Source organism: Pleurodeles waltl, chromosome 12, assembly GCF_031143425.1.
Source record: "Pleurodeles waltl isolate 20211129_DDA chromosome 12, aPleWal1.hap1.20221129, whole genome shotgun sequence".
Taxonomy (NCBI): Eukaryota; Metazoa; Chordata; class Amphibia; order Caudata; family Salamandridae; genus Pleurodeles; species Pleurodeles waltl.
This window is the reverse complement of record NC_090451.1, coordinates 194,152,075-194,171,754: the sequence shown is the minus strand read 5'-3', so window position 1 is coordinate 194,171,754 and position 19,680 is coordinate 194,152,075. Positions and strand designations below refer to the sequence as shown.

Here is a 19,680-nt window from a genome sequence, read left to right as displayed (position 1 = left end):
GCGGCAGAGGCAGGGGTGGACTGGGAAGACTTCTGGTTCCCTGTCCTATAAGCCTGTGGGATTCTGTGTCCCTGGCTGCTCAGTGGCTAAGTAGCATGTGCAGCTCAGTGGCTGGCAGAGAAAGGAGGCAACAGGGAGCCCCCCACCTTCCATGACCACAAAAGGGGCAAAAAGCAGGCTGTGTTGGGCAAGGGATAGCCACGAGGCCAAGGAACCGAGCTACAGGCCGGGTACTCCGTGAACCTCTCAAGCGCCAAGTCCGCTTTGTCCCCGAAGAGATGGGTGCCATCAAAGGGCAGGTCACTGAGATACTGTTGGACATCCCCCGAAAAAAAGTTCTCAACCAGTTGTGGCGCCTCAAAGCCACTGTCGAAGCAACTGATCTGCCTAGTAAGTAGGTCTTGTCCAGTCCACAACGAATCGTGAACTTAGCCGCACCCCTCCTCCAGGACCTGCGACAATTCCTGGTTGACCGTATCCCACAATGAATGGGTGTAGTGGCTCAAAAGGCATGCGTTGTTCATGGAACGCAGTGCCAGACTGGATTAAGAAAACATTTTCTTCACAAGTTCATCCAGTCTTTTTGATTCCCTATACGGGGAGCAGAGGGGAATGCGCCAGAGGAAGAAGAAGCCTGGATGACAAGGCTCTCAGACGAGGGGGGTTGGGACAGGAATTTAGGGTCGGTCGGAGCAGGCCGATGGCGGCAGGTGATTGTCCTATTCACAGGAACCCCTGTGCTGGGTCTGGACCAAGTAGCCAGAAAGACATTTGTGATGGCTTCATTAAATGGAAAGAGAGGCTCTAAAGTGGAAGCCCCAGGCTTAAACACCTCTGTCTGGAGGTTAGTCCTGACTGCAATAGAAGGAAGCTCAAGCGCAAGGACCTCAGCCACCCTACTGACCACCATGGAGTAAGACGCTACCTCCGCTACAGCTACGGTAGGAGGAGAAAGCACGCCAGCATCTGGCGAAGTATCCAGACCACTAGCCTCACCCAATTCCTGTGCCCAGTCTAAGTCAGGGTTGTCTAGCTGGTATTTCAAAGGGTCCAGAGTCCCCACCAATCCTTCTCCATATTTGTGCCCATAGTAAAAAGTGTCAGAATCTAACCCGGGGTGAGAAGACCCCATCGAAGTCACATCCGGTGTCGAGCGACGCTGTTGTGGCTCCAGGTCGCCGGGGATGAGGATTGGGTCAATGTCGATTGTGGGCCCAAACAGCGTTGGGGGCGCCAACGTCTATGCTGGCACCTGAGAAGGCCGCGCTGGCACAACCGGCGTCAGCATGGATCAAACAATTGATCCGGAGGGGGTCCTCTGTGGCCAGAGCCGAAGTTGCCAGCACAGAACCTGAGGGGCCCCTATAAGATCCCCAGACCCTAAAGACACCACAAGGGGGATGGTCTGCCCAAAGAAGAGGTGCATGGCCTTGTACAACTCCTTCAGCTGGGCAAGTGGTGGCTCTGGCTCTTGGGAAGTCAGGGAGGCGTGGAGCGGACCCAGAAGTAGGCTCTGTGGACAGGGGCCTCGAGCGTAGACACTCTTCCAGCGTCGCATCGGCCAAACAAAGGGGCGAAGTAAAAGAGTATTTGGCCTTCTTCGACTTCTTCTTCCTATGACCCGAGTGTCCCGAAGATTTAGAATGGGACGACAAAGAGTGGTGATAACTCCGCAAGCGGTCTTCGTGACCTTCCTCTTGAACGAGACCGGGAGCGGACCATTCCCTCAAAGCCTTTGGGTTCATGGCCCAGCACTCGGAGCACGACTTTGGGTAGTGGTTGAGCTCCAGACTCCACAAACACACGAGGTGCGGATCCGTCACCATCATTTGGTGACAGGAGTCGCACGGTTTGAACCATGTGTTCCGTGACATCCCTTAATGCACCAAAAAGTAAAAATCAATGACTAAAGGGTTGGAGCTAGTCAAAAAATGACTAAGGGTAGCTCTTCTTCAGATCAACCATGGCACGGAAAGAAAAGAACTGATATCAGCGTGCCCGGGTAGCACCTATATATGACCGCAACGTCTTCAAGGCTGCCACAATGCCAATGACGCACGTGAAGTTGACTGACGCCACCTGCTGGCATGCAAGGGTACTGCTTAAAGAAAAATCTCTGGATCCAGTCTGACGCCTGGGGGTAAGGAATCTGGAACTTGAAGTCTCTATAAGATTGGCAGTTATGAGACTTATAGCCAGAAGAAGAATCTCTGCTTTGATACTCCAGCATTTTCTGGATTTTCACATGTCTTATTGCTACAGAGTGCTCTCAGGCGGAACAAACATTTGATTGCAGCATAAAAAGCTCTTTAACTGCAAATTTGAACATTGGTGCACTAGCTCTGTCCCTCCTTTACAAGTCCCTCAGCTCAGAGTCCTCTATTCCTATTGCACCTCATTTCCCAAAACCTTGCTCCATGCAAAAAACAAAAAAAATCCCATCTCATTGGTAGGCCTAGAAACCACACAATATGAGGTTGAGTATTTACTTACTGTCATGCAAAGCCATGTTTGCACCTTATCTGCCAAGTCAAGGTCTAACCACGTGTCAACGCTTGCAGGATCTACACCCTGGAATTGTCTTCCTAACCCACTCCCCCGTCATCTTGTCGCTGTTTACTACTGTTCTTGTTTGATACCACATCAAGGTAAGGGTGGTGTCGGCTACCATTCGGCTCCTATGGTAAGTACCCCAGTTTACTGATGGGGTCATATAGGATAAAGGTTGCTTGGAAGGAGCTCACTCACCTTGTGAAACTTGCACCGGTTTGTAAGTTCTACCACAGTTATATTTCATCAGCTGATACTGCTTATAAGTGCCCTTCATGCCCTCATCCTGTTTTAAAAGTTCAATAGCTGGAACTGACCATGGCACCCCCTTGACAAGCATTTTGCCACTGCCCCCCTCCTAATCCAAAAACATGCCTCCGCCATGGTTCCCAGGGCAGAAATATTACCTTAGAGAGTGCAAAATGAATTCATCAGCCACAATAAAAGTGAAATTCAAGGTGGCTTTGGAAAAGGACTTTTCAAACAATAAGCAAACGCAGTAAATTTACAATCAAAGGGTCTTTAAAAGTATAAGAGAGTGCAGAAAGAAAAAGAGCGTTGTCCGCCCTTCCAGTCCTCACCTTTCTCAACTCCACCTACCATAGGCAGCGTACTCTTCAAATGTACACATCCTTACTCTCTCAAATTACTCACTATCACCTCTATGCAACAAACCTCGAACGCAGAAAAAGCCCTTTCCATTACATTTAAAGGGTCCACTGTAGGGAAAGATCAGATCTTTTTACCTACTCGGGCATCACTTAGGCATTCCTGAATGTTTCCTTTCTTTCTTGATTTCTGCTTTGGCTTTGACACGGACTGTAACATCATTCACTGGATGGCCTCAATCATGTGATGTGGTGTGTTCTTCACATTACCATTAACCAACCATTGCCTATGTAGTCTGCTATTCTGCTTGAACTATTCTCTCAACTCTACAAAAAGTAGACATCCGTGTTGACACTCTAATGTGATAAGGAACTCCTGCACTATGTATCACCTCCTCCTTTTCCCCCGTTACCTTGACAACTACTACTAACTTTAATCCTAGCAATTTAAACCATTCATAATGTATTCTTGTTATCTTTAAATGAAATATCATGTTGAACACTTGGCTCTTGTATTAACCGCTCCTCAAACTCTACGGCCCACCTTCTCCTGTACCTTTTTCGATAACCAGTTTGATTTGCACTACCAGACTGTAACATATCCTATCTGCATTAACGTCCACCTGCACATTGCATTCATGGCCAGGTTAAGACACTTTATATGGAACTCTCCATCTTGAACAGGCTTAGGCATCTGGTTCATGAAGTACAACATTTCACAACTAATTACATGAACACTGGTACCTACAGAAATGTTTCTGGTTAGGTCTTATATGGTTGCCCCCAGTCTCTCGGTATCTTCCTCACTAAATATGAAACTTAGCTCTAATTTGAGTGACTTGTGTGATCTCAACGTGTACACCTACCTATAGGCTGAAAGTGTGCTTGGTAATCTGACAAGCTCAACCACTTCATCAAAAAGTATTGAAGAAAATAAATCCAGTAATGTAACTACATATAAACGATCCTCACCAGTAGCAATTAAGCAGAAATGAAGAAAGAAGGGCAATAATAGCTAAACATGCGGCTATTTTAGGAAGTGAGAAACAGCTCATTAATAAATTAGTATACACTTTTAACTAGTACAGAATATTGCTTCATCACTATACCTTAATAGAGGGGTCCTGACAATCGATTTCTATTCTCTGCCGTTTTGGCTCTGATTCCACATCTTCTTCTGACACTATGTGATTCTCCAAAATCACTGAGGGAAAACAAAAATATTTGTTGAGAAAATGTATCTTGAAATGTAATCTTTTTCATAGACATCATTAGTTTACTTTCCAGTCATGGGCAAATCATTGTATAGAATTCTGGAGATGTAGGTTCAGTGATCAACGTACAGAGTCTCTATAAGCACAAGTTTACCTAGTAAAAGTTACTGTGAATGCTGCTGAAGAAAGATGAGTATTCTTACTTAAGGTTTTTCTTGTTCGCTTTTGTGTAGGTTTTTAATTTAGCTACCTTTAAACCGCTTAAAAACTGGGGCATTACAAGTTGAAAGAGACGAGAGGAGCAGGTGGGAAGGCAGTGTGGTAACATACATGAGAATAGCCAGTAACCTAAAGATACTGGCAAATATGAAATAATGAATTACCTGTACGTGTCCACCTTTGATATATTTCATAGTCAATACTTTCTAGAGTAGTCTGGATCATGATGCTAAGAACCCCCGAACTGCTTTTATCCATTTACTATTGAGATCAGCTTTCTTCCTCATTTCTCGGCAGCTTGCCAGCCATTTAGTCTGCGATGCACAGCTTCTGCTCACCCCTCACTGGATGAATGCATTTATTTAACTTTGTGACTTGGCCTCTCAAGGAGGAGAACACAGTTTGTGAATGACTAAAAAATACCAAAGCTAAAGAACTTCAATATCACGTAAGTAAGTATTTCTTCTCAAGCACTGGATCTTCAGAGACTCAAATGTTTTTTTAAATGACTGTAAAGGAGCATTTGTTAATAGGTCACATGGGGTGGTGGGGAAATAAGACTCAATTCTCATATGAAGCTGGTCCTAAGACTTGCTTGGTCAACCCAGATGTCTGGTTTTCAGCAAAATCCAAAAAACAGCTTCAGAAGGTGAGTACTTTTTTCCAAGTCACTTCTCGGAATACATCTTGCAGAGGAGTACTTGTGAGCTGTGCTGTATAGGCTACTATGGGGGTGATTCCAACCTTGGCGGGCGGCGTCACTTCTCGGAATACATCTTGCAGAGGAGTACTTGTGAGCTGTGCTGTATAGGCTACTATGGTGGTGATTCCACCCTTGGAGGGCGGCTACCGCCGCCCGCCAGGCGGAACCCGCCATTCGGCCGCCATGCGGCCGAATTTAGGCGGACCCCATTCCAACATTCCTGCTGGGCCGGCGGGAATGAGGCCGCAACACAGGAGCCGGCTCCGAATGGAGCCGGCGGTGTTGCGGCCGTGCGGCGGGTGCAGTTGCACCCGTCGCGCTTTTCACTGTCTGCTAGGCAGACAGTGAAAAGCCGGCCGGGGCCCTGTTAGGGGACCCCTGCACTTCCCATGCCAGTGGCATGGGCAGTGCAGGGGCCCCCAGGACACCCCTTACCGCCAGCCTCTTCCTGGCGGTGAAAACCGCCAGAAACAGGCTGGCGGTAAGGGGGTCAGAATCCCCAGGGCAGCGCTGCTTGCAGCGCTGCCCTGGTGGATTCTCCCAGCCGGGGCAAAAACGGCAGAAAACCGCCGGCCCCGGCGGGGCGACCGCGGCTTTACCGCCGCGGTCGGAATGGGTGAGAAAGCACCGCCAGCCTGTTGGCGGTGCTTTCACTCATTATGGCCCTGGCAGTCTCGGACCGCCAGGGTCAGAATGACCCCCTATATGTCTAATCGTCTGGCCTATTAGCAAACAGGCAGCAGAAGGTTTTGTAGTCAGCCATCCATGGACCTATTCCAAGCCTCAAAACTTCCTGGCATTTTTAAGTCTACAAAGTCTACAACAGATAAACAGACAAAGTAATGCACCTTTTTTAATCCAAGCAATATTTGAGCGGCCTTTCGTATCTAGGGTGTGCAGCATTCTAGATGCCAAATGGGTTTTAAACTGATCGTAAAGGAGCATTTGGTAATAGCTCACCTGGGGATGGTCGGGAAATAAGACTGAATTTTCATATGAAGCTGGTCCCTAGAACTGCTTGACCAACCTGGATGTCAGGTTTTCAGCAAAGTCCACATACCAGCTTCTAAAGGGGAGTACCTTTATCCAAGTACCTTCTAGAAGTACATCTTGCAGAGGAGTACTTGTGAGCAGTGCTGTAAAAGCTGCTTTACGTCTAATTGACTGGCATATTAGCAAATAGGCAGCAGGGGGTTTTGCAGTCAGCCATCCATGGACCTATTCCAAGCCTCAAAACTTCTAGGCATTCTCAATAGTGTACAAAGTACACAACGGACGACCAGACAAACAAAATGCACCTTATTTTTTCCATGTAGTATTAGAGTGCCCTTTTGGTATCCAGGGTGTGAAATATTCTCTGAGATGTTGAATCCAAGTCTGGGGTTAACTCCTGTAAAGAAACAGTTTGGTTAAGGTCAAAGTCTGAGAGACTCTTAATCGTCAACTTTGGTTGCTTCTTCAATGTCACTTTACCCTTGCAGAACAGCATGAATATCTCTGCAACTGAGTAGTCCTGTTTCTCATTCACTCTCAAGGATGATATGGACAACACTAGGAAAAAAACTTTCCAAAACACAAATAAAGTGGTTGCAAAAGCCTCCTCATCAGTCTGGACAAAACAGCCAGCATCCAGGCCAGGCCAAGAACACTTTCATAAGAAACGTTTTAGGTATTGCTTCATTAATGGCAAAACAAACATCAGAAGCCCTGCTGCCCTTTTCTTGACTCTTGCCACTGTTGACAAAGGAACTCTAATAGTGGTTTTTGGAAGGCTAAAATTTGACAAACCAAAGAGATCAATCAAAATGTTCTTGGTCTGATAGAGGATTGTGTGTCTTTCGGGCAGCACCAGACGAAGAGCTTCCACTCTGCTCATAGCATTTTTTGTTGGAGGTGCTTTAATATTTCCAAGCATTCCTCTGTCAGGAGTGTATGTAATCAAAGTATGGTATAACAAAACATAATTCTGGAATGAAATGCTCAGTTGCTCTGGGAAACTTAAAAAGGAAAGGAGAGATAGGAGAATTGTTTTATCTCCTGTGTCTTGGCCCATAAATGGGTATCTGTTGAAGAGCATTAGATTTACCTCAACTTCTTGTAAAAGTGAGAGCAACAGCCACAAGTCTCAACTGCAGTCAATGAAGAAGGATCCATGCAGGCAGCAGAGCTCCTCTTAAGAACTTTCAAAAAGTTCAAAAGGCTCAAGGCATTCCACCTCCAAGTTACCAGGACGACTGTACGTATAAAAACAAGCCTTATACAACATGCTGGTTACTTAGTTAATTTACCTAGCATGAACTGTTAACACATTTATCTGGAGGATACTGCAGGCCTACTAAAAAGATACCTGGACCAGAAAGTCAGTCAAAAATAAGAATATGAAAAAAGGTGATGCCTGACCCACGACTCCAGTACCTGTCTGACCTAAATGATGTCAGACACGGTAATAAATGCACATCTAATTCACCGTGAGCAAAGGAGGGAGGCATGAAGAAGTTCCCTTAATGTAACTATTCTAGCACATCATTAAATTGTCAATCTAGGTTTTCCCGAAAGTCTCCTGTTACATTCTTTGCAAAAACAAAAAATCCTTCCCTGTTAGGGTTAGTGCTAAGAAACAGCTGCTCAAGCGACTTTTTCAAAAAGGGATTATTATAATTATGGTTAATAGTTAATGGACTTTCTCACAAGCACACTCACTAAGGGGCTTCCCATATCTATAGCTATCGATTCGGTAGAGTTTCAAAGGATAATTGAGTATAACGTTCAAATAAAAAAAGCTTTGTGAGACTAAGTCCTCACAGAATTTCGACACAAAGAAAAAAAAAAAAATCAAACTCTGTAAATTCAATTGAACTAGAAAGAACTATCTTAATAAATACAAACTCTGGGGGGTTATTACGTATTTATAGTCCGAATATTTAGATTTGTTAACCGTCGGAGGAGAAGCAGCCCTGGTCCCTTGGAGAGGAGATGGCCCAGTGAGTTGGTAAAATGATGTTAGCAGGAAAGGAATACTAACAGATCGCAGATGCACCATAGAGTCGAAAATATGGAAAATGAGGATTCAGCATTAAAGAACAGAGCAACGAATTTGGATGTAATTTTAATACAGTAGCCAAAAATATTACACATTGTACCAGTCATACAAGCCACAAGTACGGCTTGTGCACATATTGGTTTCCAAAAGCAACTCCTTTCTTAGTCAGTTTACTTGGCTGTTCATTCCGCTGTGACCCACAGCATAATGCCAGATGGATCCACGAATTTAATTCCATATTACGTTTAACGTTATTTTACACACTACTATAAAAAAATCAGTATAACTCGACTTCTGTTTATTTAAATATGGATCACATTACTGGCTTTGTAAGAACAATGCCAAATGTGAGAGCATGCACATCACTTTGGTTTCTAAATTTGAGGGTTTCCCATTTCTGTTCATGGGATCATCGAGGGCGTCAGGCAACTATGGGGTCTGCCGGGCAGGTCTGGGGCGACACCGCCCCAAATGACTGGCTCTTTAATGACCCCCTTGCACCAGGTTTCTCTGAGCACATTATTCACCTCAAAGATGTATTATTATTACAGCTGCATTCTACAGATTATTTGCAGATGGTTTACACAGTGGCTAACAGTTATACTTGGTAATTTGCGAGCAAGATAATGCCCTCAAAGCCTGGATGAATTTAAGAAGGTTATACCTGGCAGAATTTAACAGGGAAAAATGCCTGGTAAATACCAGGCCTGAGTGAAATTTCCATGACATCAGTATAATCTCATGAATTTCACACTGCGTTTGTTATGCAAAATTCCCCAAATTATGCCATTAAACCACATAGCTTAATTATGTCATTTTTGCAAGAGCAGCTGTTGTTCCCACATGTTTTTATAGACTTTTTAGCCAGAAATGTATACGCATATTCATTTTTTGTGGTGAGAGTGCTAAATGCTAGTTTCACATTTCGTGTAATTTTGTAGAATCTTTGCAGAATTTCACATAATTACGTAAATGCTCATTCCACTAATTTCACACATTACTAGTAAATACCATGGCATGAGAATTTTAGCGATGACATTACACTGCTAGGGAGACTGGAGCCAAAAGAGTTCCATTATAAAATGCGCAAGACATTACATCTCCCGCTCTCTTAAATGAAAAATTTAAATTTTTATCAAATCAGTAGACGTACACAAGTATATAGAAATATGTACAATTAGGTGTCTTTGATCAATCATCTTGGCGCTTTGATCACACGACCTGATCTGCTTACTGGAAGCTGAGAGCTGTCAAGGTCAGTGTCAGAGATTGCTGAGGATGGTGAAGAAATTAATGGCAGTCACTGAGTTTTCAGGGTCAGTTTTATTTTCACCATTTCGAGTTGAAGACAGAAGAATCACAGGCCTGAAGTGAGAAGAGTCTCTGGTAATAGACTTCCCAGGGTCCTGGGCGGTCACCATGTGTCCTTTGGTAAACACCACTTGGAATTGTTCAGCATCATATGGAGCATCAGATAATCTTTTGCTCATCAGTCCCTTTTTCTAAATAGGACGTCTTTTGCGTGTGGCCTTTTGTTAGCGTAAGTTTTCCCTTTCTGCTTGGTAACCAAGTCCCTTGTATGAATCATGTTCTCACTCTGGTCTCTTTTGGTGGTCTATTGAGGTAACTTTGTTGTCATTGCTCTCCCAAACATCAAAGTCACAGGACTTTCGCCTGTGGTAGAGTGGGGTGTTTAAAGATAAGCTTGTAGAGTAGAATTCAGTATGGTTTTCAAACTCAGCTTCTCAACAGTTGCATGCTGTACTGCTTTCTTTAGTGTGCTCATGAACGGCTCAACAAGTCCACTAGCCTGCGACCACAAGGTGTGCTCTTTTGATGCTTTATGTACAGATGCTCCAGAAATTCTTTGAATTTTTTTACTGTTAAAGGATTAAAGGGTGGGCCATTATCACACTTCACAATGGTTGGAATTCCCCAAATCGCAAAGATGCCATCAAGTTTTTCAATGACTCATTTGTGAATTGTTGATGAGAGATCTTCAACTAAAAGGAACCGTGAGTATTCATCAACAATCACAATTAGGTGATGCAGCGGGCCAAAGAAATTGATGGCTATTCTCTCCCAAGCTTGCTTAGGGAGTATTAACATGCTCAGAGTACGTTGAGTACAACTGGTGGAAAGGCAGCCGCATATATGACAGGTCTTGAGGTCTTTCATCTAAGCACAGAAACCAAACTCTGTCTCGGAGAGTTCTTTTTGTGGCAACGATACCACAATGTCCTTCGTAAGCCACTTTAATTACTTTTTGTCATTGGGTCTCGAGAATCAGGATTCCCGACCTTTGTAGTATGACTGCCTCTTGAGTTATGGACAATTTATCCTTGATATTCTTGTATTTTTGATATTCACCATCATGGGTGAGAGGTTGAGTGTGTTGGTTCCATAATTGATGTGTAGTTCTGTCCTTAGACTTCAGCATGTCACGATCATGGATTGTGAGAGTGATAACTTGGGATAATGAAATGGCAGCTGACAACTTGACTTGATGATGAAATTAATGTAGGCCTCAGCAGTCTTGGATGGAGTGCCATGACCTTGTATAGGCACACTCGAAAAGTAGTCAGCAGGATTAGTCATCAGCGTTCAATACGAGGAGGCATCTTGGCTTCTGGATTGCCACAGATAGTCAACTGAGCTCGATGATCAGTTACCAGGGTGAAAGGCTTTCTGTACAGGAATACATGGAAATGTTCACAAGCCCATACAACAGCCAAACTTTCTTTCCCAGGTTGTGAGTAAGCACATTCTGTTTGGGAAAAACTTCTACTAGCATAGGCCACAATATGCAATTGAGCATTTGGGTGTCCATTGTGCTGTGCGAGGATAGCATCTAGCTCGACACAGCAGGCATCAACAACAACTTCCCTATGAAGCTTTGGATTAAAATATGCCATTTCAGACGCATTTTCAATGGAGTATTTGATGCTGTTGAAACTTCTCTCACATTCGTCGTTCACTCTCATTATGCAGCAGTAACAGTGGCAAAGTCTTGTACCTGCATCCAAAGTCAATCCTGCATCACTGAGCAAACTACTTTTGTGAGAGCATGCTCCTTCTGTGTAGCTCCGAAAACTAATATGTCATCGCTATATTGAATGCACTCACAACAGGCTGTATGATATGTCGAATGAGGTCTTGGAAAAGTCTGCAGCCAATGACACACCAAAACATTTGTATTGAAACAAGCCAACATGTGTAGTAAAGGTTCTGATGTACCTCCAATTTTCTTCAAGTTCCAACTGATGATAACCTTTATTTAAATCAAGGCGAGAAAAGATTTTTGCACCATTCAATTGCATTATCATGTCAACAATGTGTTGACTTTGATCTCGTTCTCATTCAATCGCCTTGTTTTCCTGACATATGTCAAAGTAGATACATACAGTTCCTTCACTGTCCTTTTTGGACTCTTCCACTGTGGGAGAAACCCATGGTGCTGGACTAAGGAAACACTTAATAATGCCATGTCTAAGTAGTAGTTCAAGTTCATTTTCAAGAGCTTTCTGTAAATGAAAAATAATTTGTCTATGTCTCTGAGCAACAAAGTGGGAATATTCATTAATGTGCACTTTTACTTTCATAGTCTTAAGCTTTCCTAAACAATTGAACAATGATGGAAATCGATTATTTCATGGCAAGCATTAATTTTGTAATTCACAGAAATCAGTCCCATATCAGCAGCTGTATTGAAACTGAGTAAACAGGCACTTGGTGCTGCACCCTGATTCACATCGATCAGTGCTTATACATTAGTTTTCTTATGTTTCACTGCAGGTACAAATGAACTTGACTTTTTATGGGGGTCGATGCAGCCCATGAATACGCTTCGGTCTTCGATGGAGTAAGTCGCAGTAATGAAGTCAGTTCACTGTATTTCTCCTCACATATGATATTTATTGATGCACCACTGTCAATAATGAAAGGTATTCAACAACCATTTACTTTCAATGTAACCTTTGGACAGTGTTTGAATGACTATTTTGAATGGCAGCGCAGTACCCTTTAGTGTGGTCTTGGTCGTAGTTTCTTGACCACCAACGCGTAAACTTCTCAGTGGCTGGAGTTATGGTTCAACTCTACATACGCAAACTGTTGACTTGTCACTTCGACTAAGGCACAAGCGGCAAATGCCTGAGCAGTTTGCTTGGACCACAACAAACTCTCTGTGACCGCACTGTCCTTCTTCAGGTGACTTATCCCCCATCTCGGTGTCAGTTGTAGCATCCTCCCCAGCCTCGTTACCCACCAATAACTATGACACACACGGAGCTGTATATCACACATCTTCATTCCTCTGCGTGTGCCTGTGAATTCCAACATTCTAAACCAAGCTGTCATTACATTCTATTCTAGCAATAACGTCACACTGCTATGGAGTACGTTCGGAGCCAAAAGAGTTCTGTTAGAAAACGTGCAAGATACTACAGGCACTACTATTTATATTCCGATCTGGTTCAATAAGAAACTTGATTTGTTTTTCGCTGAGTCAGTATGGCTGCATTAGAGTTGCTGTTTGTTCCAAACTGAGTCTGTTGCATTTAATGTTTAATCCAAATTTCAGGAGTTGCTCACTAAGAGATTTTTAAATTCCCTCTTCAAGCAAAGATATTTTTAGAAGGTATGGTCCCGCTCTTCACTTCTTACAACGGTCACTGATTAGGTCAGAACAACTGTTGGGCCTTATCTAAAATGTATTGTGAGCAGTCATAATTCTATGTCTGATTAATTACTTGTGGTATATCATGTTTTACATGTTTCCAACATTTGTACTTTTATGACTATCGATGTAGAATTTAATTTAAAAAATTGAATTTGAAGTCAGACGAAATCAAAGGCATTTTACCTCTTTCACTTAGAAATGCACACTGAACTGGTGCACTAACAACATTTTCCAGCACTCATTTTGACTCTTGAATTGATCTGAATCTGTCACTAAGCTTGGGGGTTGTAACACGCTGAAATTCAAAATCGCCATAGCCACACTGTTACTTCAAAAGCCATTCCACTGCCTGGAATACCCCACTAATTGTAGACTAATTTCACAAGTACCTTTGGTAGCTAAAACCCTAGAAACTTATGGGGCCTCCATATTTTGGGATCACCCTGAATAATAAAATCAGCTCAAAAACATTAATGATGGAATTAGGTCCCCTTTGAGCAGGTATCTATAAATTGAAGCACAGAAGGAGGGAGAGGATGAGGAGTGAGGCTTACTGCATAAACACCATACTATATGCCCTGCAGCACTTGCTTCCTCATCCGCAACTATACAGCTTCTGATTCATGAGGTAAAGCAGAGCATTAGTGCAAGCAAAGAGAAATACTTCAGCCCGCTCTTTGATTGAAGTCCTTGAATGTCCCTGTGTAGATGTCAGAAGTCAAAGGCAGCAAGCCAAACACTCACTTCTGGCCTCCAGACTCAGCAGACTAGTAGGGGAACCAAGATGCCTCAATCAATCAGTAGATTTGTAGAGTGCTCCTTGCCAGACGTGAGTCTGCCTGGTCACACTGAAAGATGCCAAAGGGTTCACGAAAGATATAAAGCATTCTTCTTTTGAAATCTGTAAAATAGACAGAGGATTCATAAAGAAATAGGTGGTAAACATGTGTGTGATGATATTAAGAAGGAAACAGGAGGGAGCTGGTATGTTGTATTTATAATTTACTACACATGTCCATTCAGTAATAGGTAATGTAGCATATATGCTTAGGGATAATTATACTAGTACTGACCATTTACATTATATACAATGCAAACTGATTAATTTTGTTTGGAAGGTAATATCACTATCCAATTCAATGTTATTCATTTTATCAATACCCAAAGTATATATTTTTTACCTATAAGAATATAACCGCATGATGTGCAAGCCACATGCGCAGCAGGCACATAGTCCAACTAACTGTTTCAGGATCAATATCTGTAACATGCATATTTCGCATGGATTTCATTTTGTTATCAACCAGAGATCTTAATGCTTTGCTAGGATCTGAACCTGTGAATGGCAGAAGACTGCAGCAGTGCTACTAGCAATGGGGGAATCTTAGACTTTGTACAGTAGTTGAATGCCTAGCTCCAAAGTGAAGCACTCAGTGGACTGGCTACAGTCAGGTTGCTGGTAGAGAAAAAATGGGTTTTAAAGACACAGAAAGGGGTTCTCGGTGCTAATGCAGTGCCTAACGACTCCAATGACCAATGGGGGAGGGGTGGAACTGAAGGTCTCTTCAGGCTCAAAGTTAGGGTCTGATAGCTATCTGAGGTACTTTGAGCAACCATCAGGGTCACAGAGAGATCTCACCCCTCTATGGAGGGCAGACTCCATCACTTGGACCCTAGAAGACCACTCAGTTTCTAAATAGATCACACCAAAGACAACAGGGTGGACAATCCGCTCTTTGTGGGGTTCAACGGAGTGAAAAATAGCAAGGCTGTGCAGATGCATACCATATTGTGCTGGATCGCGCTCTGCATTAAGATCTATTATGCATTCATAAAGAAAAAGCCACTGGAACACTTGTGTACACACTTCACCATGGCCAAAGTTACTACCACTGTGTTAGCAAACAGACAGATGTCTTTTAGACATCTGCCAGGCAGGTCTGTGGGCGTCCCTCCATATGCTCATGAAGCACTATTGTCTGGACAGTCAGCCTTGTCGAAAGAAACATTTAGCACGCTCAGTCCTAGAGGACTTTCTGGTAGGAGTCCATTCACAGACCTATCTCCACATTGGTACTGCTTTGTTATCTATTGATAAGGAGCGCAATCTGCAGTGACATCTCTATCAGAAGAACAAGTTAGTTACCTTCAGTAATGCTCTTTCTGGTAGAGACTCTCTGGCCACAGAGTCATCACCAACCCTCCCATCCTCCCCGTTCTGTGATTGGACTCTACCTCTTTATAAGATCCCATGTCTCGGAGTCTGCACACTAATATACTAGTTTGCTTTTGAGGCTTCACGTGGCGTGGACAGTCTAGAAAGAAACTGACATGTTGTGCGTGAGGGAATGGCACCTTCATAAGCTTCACACATCACTGGTGTCGGGAAGGACAATCAGGGACACTATAGAAGGTATGAGCACCGAAGGCAGTCTTGTTACTGGAGCCGAGGGCAGGAGTGGCTCAGAGGGTCCAATGCCACCAGCAGGAATCCAGGTGGTAAGCCTTTAAGATCCCGGGGGACCCAAGGTGCGCAAGAAGGAGTCAGTAAAGAATCGGAGCACTGCTAAGCGAAACTCTTCAATCTGATACGGCGTGGCTGAAATGCTTTAAAAACTCAGGTTGTGCCGGAACTAGCTGCGGAATCGGTTCCAAAGTCAGATGACTTTGAGAACAGGATCATTGGTGTTATCCAGGCACTTTATCAAAGGAGTGGGAATAGCGCGAAGGAGTAGAAGGCTGGTTTGACATCTTACTTTTCTTGTGCTTACATGAAAATTTGGAGTACGACAAAAACCAGCCTCAAACGCAGCTCCGTTGGCTCAGGGAGAGGGCGTTGGACTTGAAATGGGACTTGGAGTGTTCTCGCCGCTGCGTCTTCTTGTGCTTGGCAGTGTGTAGTTTCGCTTCATATTCCCTGATCCCCTTCTGGTACACTTCAAGGATATGGAGGATACACAGTCTCTGCAGGTCTTGGATTTGTGACTCAACCCCAGACAATACAGCAAACCTGGCGGGGATTTGTAACAGACATCGGTTTGCAAGTCTTTACAGGGCTTAAAATCTGTTGTCTTAGGTGTGACATCCCTTGCACACAGTTGAAGTTTTGTGAAAAATATCGCAACAAGTGGTCTATGAGAGAAGTTCAGGATCTGCATCTAGAGGTGGGGAAAAAATAGAAACTGACATCAGCGCACAGGAGCGGTGTCTTTACAGGACCCACACGCCACTTTTGAAGTGGAACGGTGTCAGTGTGGAGCCGCACAGCACCACCTTCCAGTGCCCAGAGATAATGCAAAAAAAGATTTCCGGATCTAGTTTGATGATCTAGTTTGATGCCTAGGGCAGCAGTTCCCAACCTGTGGTCTGCGGCCCCCCAGGGGTCAGTGACACACTTCCTGGGTGTCCTCAGGCCTGGGCCGGCAGGAAGGAAGGCATGTCTCTAGTTTGGGCCTCTCCAGAGAAACACATGCATATTTTTATATTTATTTACGTCATTTGTGCCACAGTTTTTAAAGCACTACAAAATTCCTTGTACAACCAGCAGCTTTCGGGCAAAATAAAAACGTCAAGATAACTTTGGTGATTAATGTACCTGCTGAAGAGAGATCAGAGTTTTGTCTAGTGGCAATTTTGACTAAACCAAGGCAGCGCAGATGGCTAATATGCCTGCTGCACAGAACGTGTATCATGCAAAGAGAAGTATTTTATGTGCATAGCTCAGTGGGATACTGCTTTTGTCACAGAGATTCTTTTGTTACTGTGCAGCTCAAAAGTTACAAGTGTAAACTAGCACAGTGGGCTATGTACTGCCATCGAAGAGCTGTATGCAAACTACAAGACAGAAATTAGAAAGTTTGTTTTTTTCCCCAGTCTTTCATTAGCCTTATGCACCTAAACAAAAGACTTGCTTGCGTAGAAATACATTCTTATTTTTAAAGTCAAAGCTAACCACTTATGTTCTGAATCCTGAGTTTGTGCTTCTCCAGACTAAACACTCTTAGAAAATGCCTACCAGTGTGGATCACGTGAATCTTACACCTTGTAGTCCACTGTAAAGTGCTCTGACACCCTACAATGGTACGAGAGGTGCTATAAAACAAATGAATTACACGTTACAGAGAGGCTATGGAAACATGAGGCCTTTATGGTTTTACTTCTTTTCACCACCACATATTTTTGTGAAAAAGCTTTCTCAGATCTTTTGTACCTACAAATAAAAACAGAAATCTCTCAGGAAATGTAGAATCTGACCCGAGGATTCAGTTTTCCTACAAAAAAACAAACAGTGAAAGGTTACTCGCCGAGATGCAGGGCCAACCTGCCCATTAAAAATGTGTTTTTTTGCATAATTTTTTATATATAGAAAATTATATATTTAGTCATTTGAGTACTTGTTTGGTGGGTATTTTTTGTGAATTATTGTTTCTATATTTGAAATTTAAATTGCACAAATTGCTTGAGAGTCCCTGGCTTCCAGTAGTGATCTGTAGGGGTCCTCAGGAATCAAATGGTTGGGAACCACTGGGGTAGGGAATATTCAAAAGGTGAGGAATCTGCAACTAGAAGTCTCTATCAGAACTCGAGATATATTCATTGACTGATAGCACCATAAGATATTATTCCTTTCCTAAGAGAAATTAATTTTGCTTTCTGTCCTACATTTAGATAAAGAAGACAAGATATTTTGTTATTTTGAGCTGTATGTTTGTGCATTTTGTTTGTGGTTCTAAAGGCATTACATCATGGTGAGCTATGCTGCAGTTGGCTGATTGCTACAGTAAACCGCACATTGATTGGTCAGTTGTCGCTGTAAGTTCCACTTTGATTGGTTAGTCTTTATTGTAGACACACGGTAATTGGTTGATTACTGTTATTTATATGACATGCTTTGTGTAGAGTCAGATCAAGTAAAAATGGGCGCTACATTGAAGAAGTCTAAGATTCCTATTATGGAATGAGAAAAGAAACCTCCAGAAGATACTCCTGCCCATGAAATTATGTCAAGCTGACGGGTTCATACATATTTGATGTTAAAAAATTAGAATAAGATGACATCTGATGACAGAGACATGCAATTTTCTTTTAGAAGGTATTCTTAATATGAGAAAGTTTGATTATTTGAGGCATGTGATAGGTGAAAGAAAACCACAACCTAGACCAGTAAAGTTTGAAGCACTTAGTGAATGGGATTGTATCTTAATTGAAAAGGAACAAAAGAAAATTAAATGTTGGTTTAAAAATGTTTTGTGCCATTGGTTACATCCAAAATGGTAGATGCAAAAGAGAGCACGGAGAGAGGATACAATGTTGGTGTTCCACACAATTGTTAATGTGACAAATAAAAAGAAAATTGACAATAGAAATTAATAAGAAAAATAAAACAAATCATGGAGAATAATTCAGATGAGGACAACTTTTTAGATCACTAGACCTCCATATGATGCTTCACAGACACAGAGACCTAGTTAGGATATAGATGCAGGAATAGACAGTATGGGTATGTTAACATTGGGCATGCCAACTCAGCCTGAGAGTGAAGCAGGTCCTAACATTATTATTATTGCTGCTAATGTCCTTCCATCTACTGTGGATACAGCTATTCCTACTATTGCTACTGTTACTAAAGTACAATTGAATCAACTGGCAAGGAGGGAAATCAATATTTTCCAGTTGAAAACTTAATATGCAAAACTTTTACCTAGACAATTGGCACAGAAAGATTCACTTCATACAATGAGGATGAATTTAAATATCTGAGTAGGGAAGCAGCTAGATGTGCGCATGGCGCATACGGTGGGCCTGAGAAGAGGGCTGAAGAAAATAACATTGATTTATACAAAAATAGAGACTTGCACAGAAATTACAGAATGGACGTGGGTGAAAATGATGTGAAGGTATTGGGTCTATTAACTCTGAGAGGACATAGTAGCGATATACTAAATAGTACAAAGGAATGGGAAGATTTGAGGAAATTCATGGATAAGTAGAAGAAAAAAAAGAGGGAGGCAAGGCACAAATAAAAAGATCGGAGGCAGAGAAAGAGGCAAATTAGAATACGAGTGAACCTGAGAAGGGAGCAGTTGTGTCAGAATTTCCTTTGTGGGTAGTGCCTGGAAAAGCATTTGTGGATGATCATTGGCAAACGTCTGATCTTGCCTTTCTGATACATTTTCCACTGCTTAGGAAGGACCAGATAATATGCAGAGATAGAAAGACAATAAAAATTTCAGAAGTGGTTGGGGTAGAGTTAAATATTTTTTTTAATTATTGTTCCAAAAAATGCATAGGCTGAATCTAAGGCAGTTGTAACTTGGCCAACAAAGGAGCCTGCAAGAGAGCCTCCTCAAAAAGGTCCTGCTCCAACTGTTATGGAGAAGTACAAGGACGTGATAATGCATTTGAAGCAAAAGGTGCTGGAGAAAGAAGTGAATAGGTCTAAAACTATGAGCTCTAATCAGGATCAAAAAGAATCAGTGCAGGCATACTATGAGAGGCAAATGCAGTTTATAAAAAGTAAAGTGGAGTCAAAGATTCAACAAAAGAAGACATTAGCGATTTTGTGTCCACCTTTGTGCTAGATTTGCATTTGAGCTTAGTTCTCGTATTCAGCAAAGTGTCATGTATTAGCAGACTAAGAGTATCAACGAGATATTGAAGTACGC

The 19,680-nt window shown here is 42.7% G+C and overlaps 1 protein-coding gene across 3 annotated transcripts in view; it reads right to left on the bottom strand.

Moving 5' to 3' along the window:
- The window catches only part of BANP (BTG3 associated nuclear protein), a 927,800-nt gene that overhangs the window by 772,077 nt on the left and 136,043 nt on the right, over positions 1–19,680 (bottom strand). For all 3 annotated transcript variants that reach the window (XM_069217391.1, XM_069217392.1, XM_069217390.1), the window contains one exon: positions 4,268–4,362. In XM_069217391.1, coding sequence (XP_069073492.1) covers positions 4,268–4,362 — 95 coding nt within the window. The remainder of the gene's footprint in view (positions 1–4,267; positions 4,363–19,680) is intronic.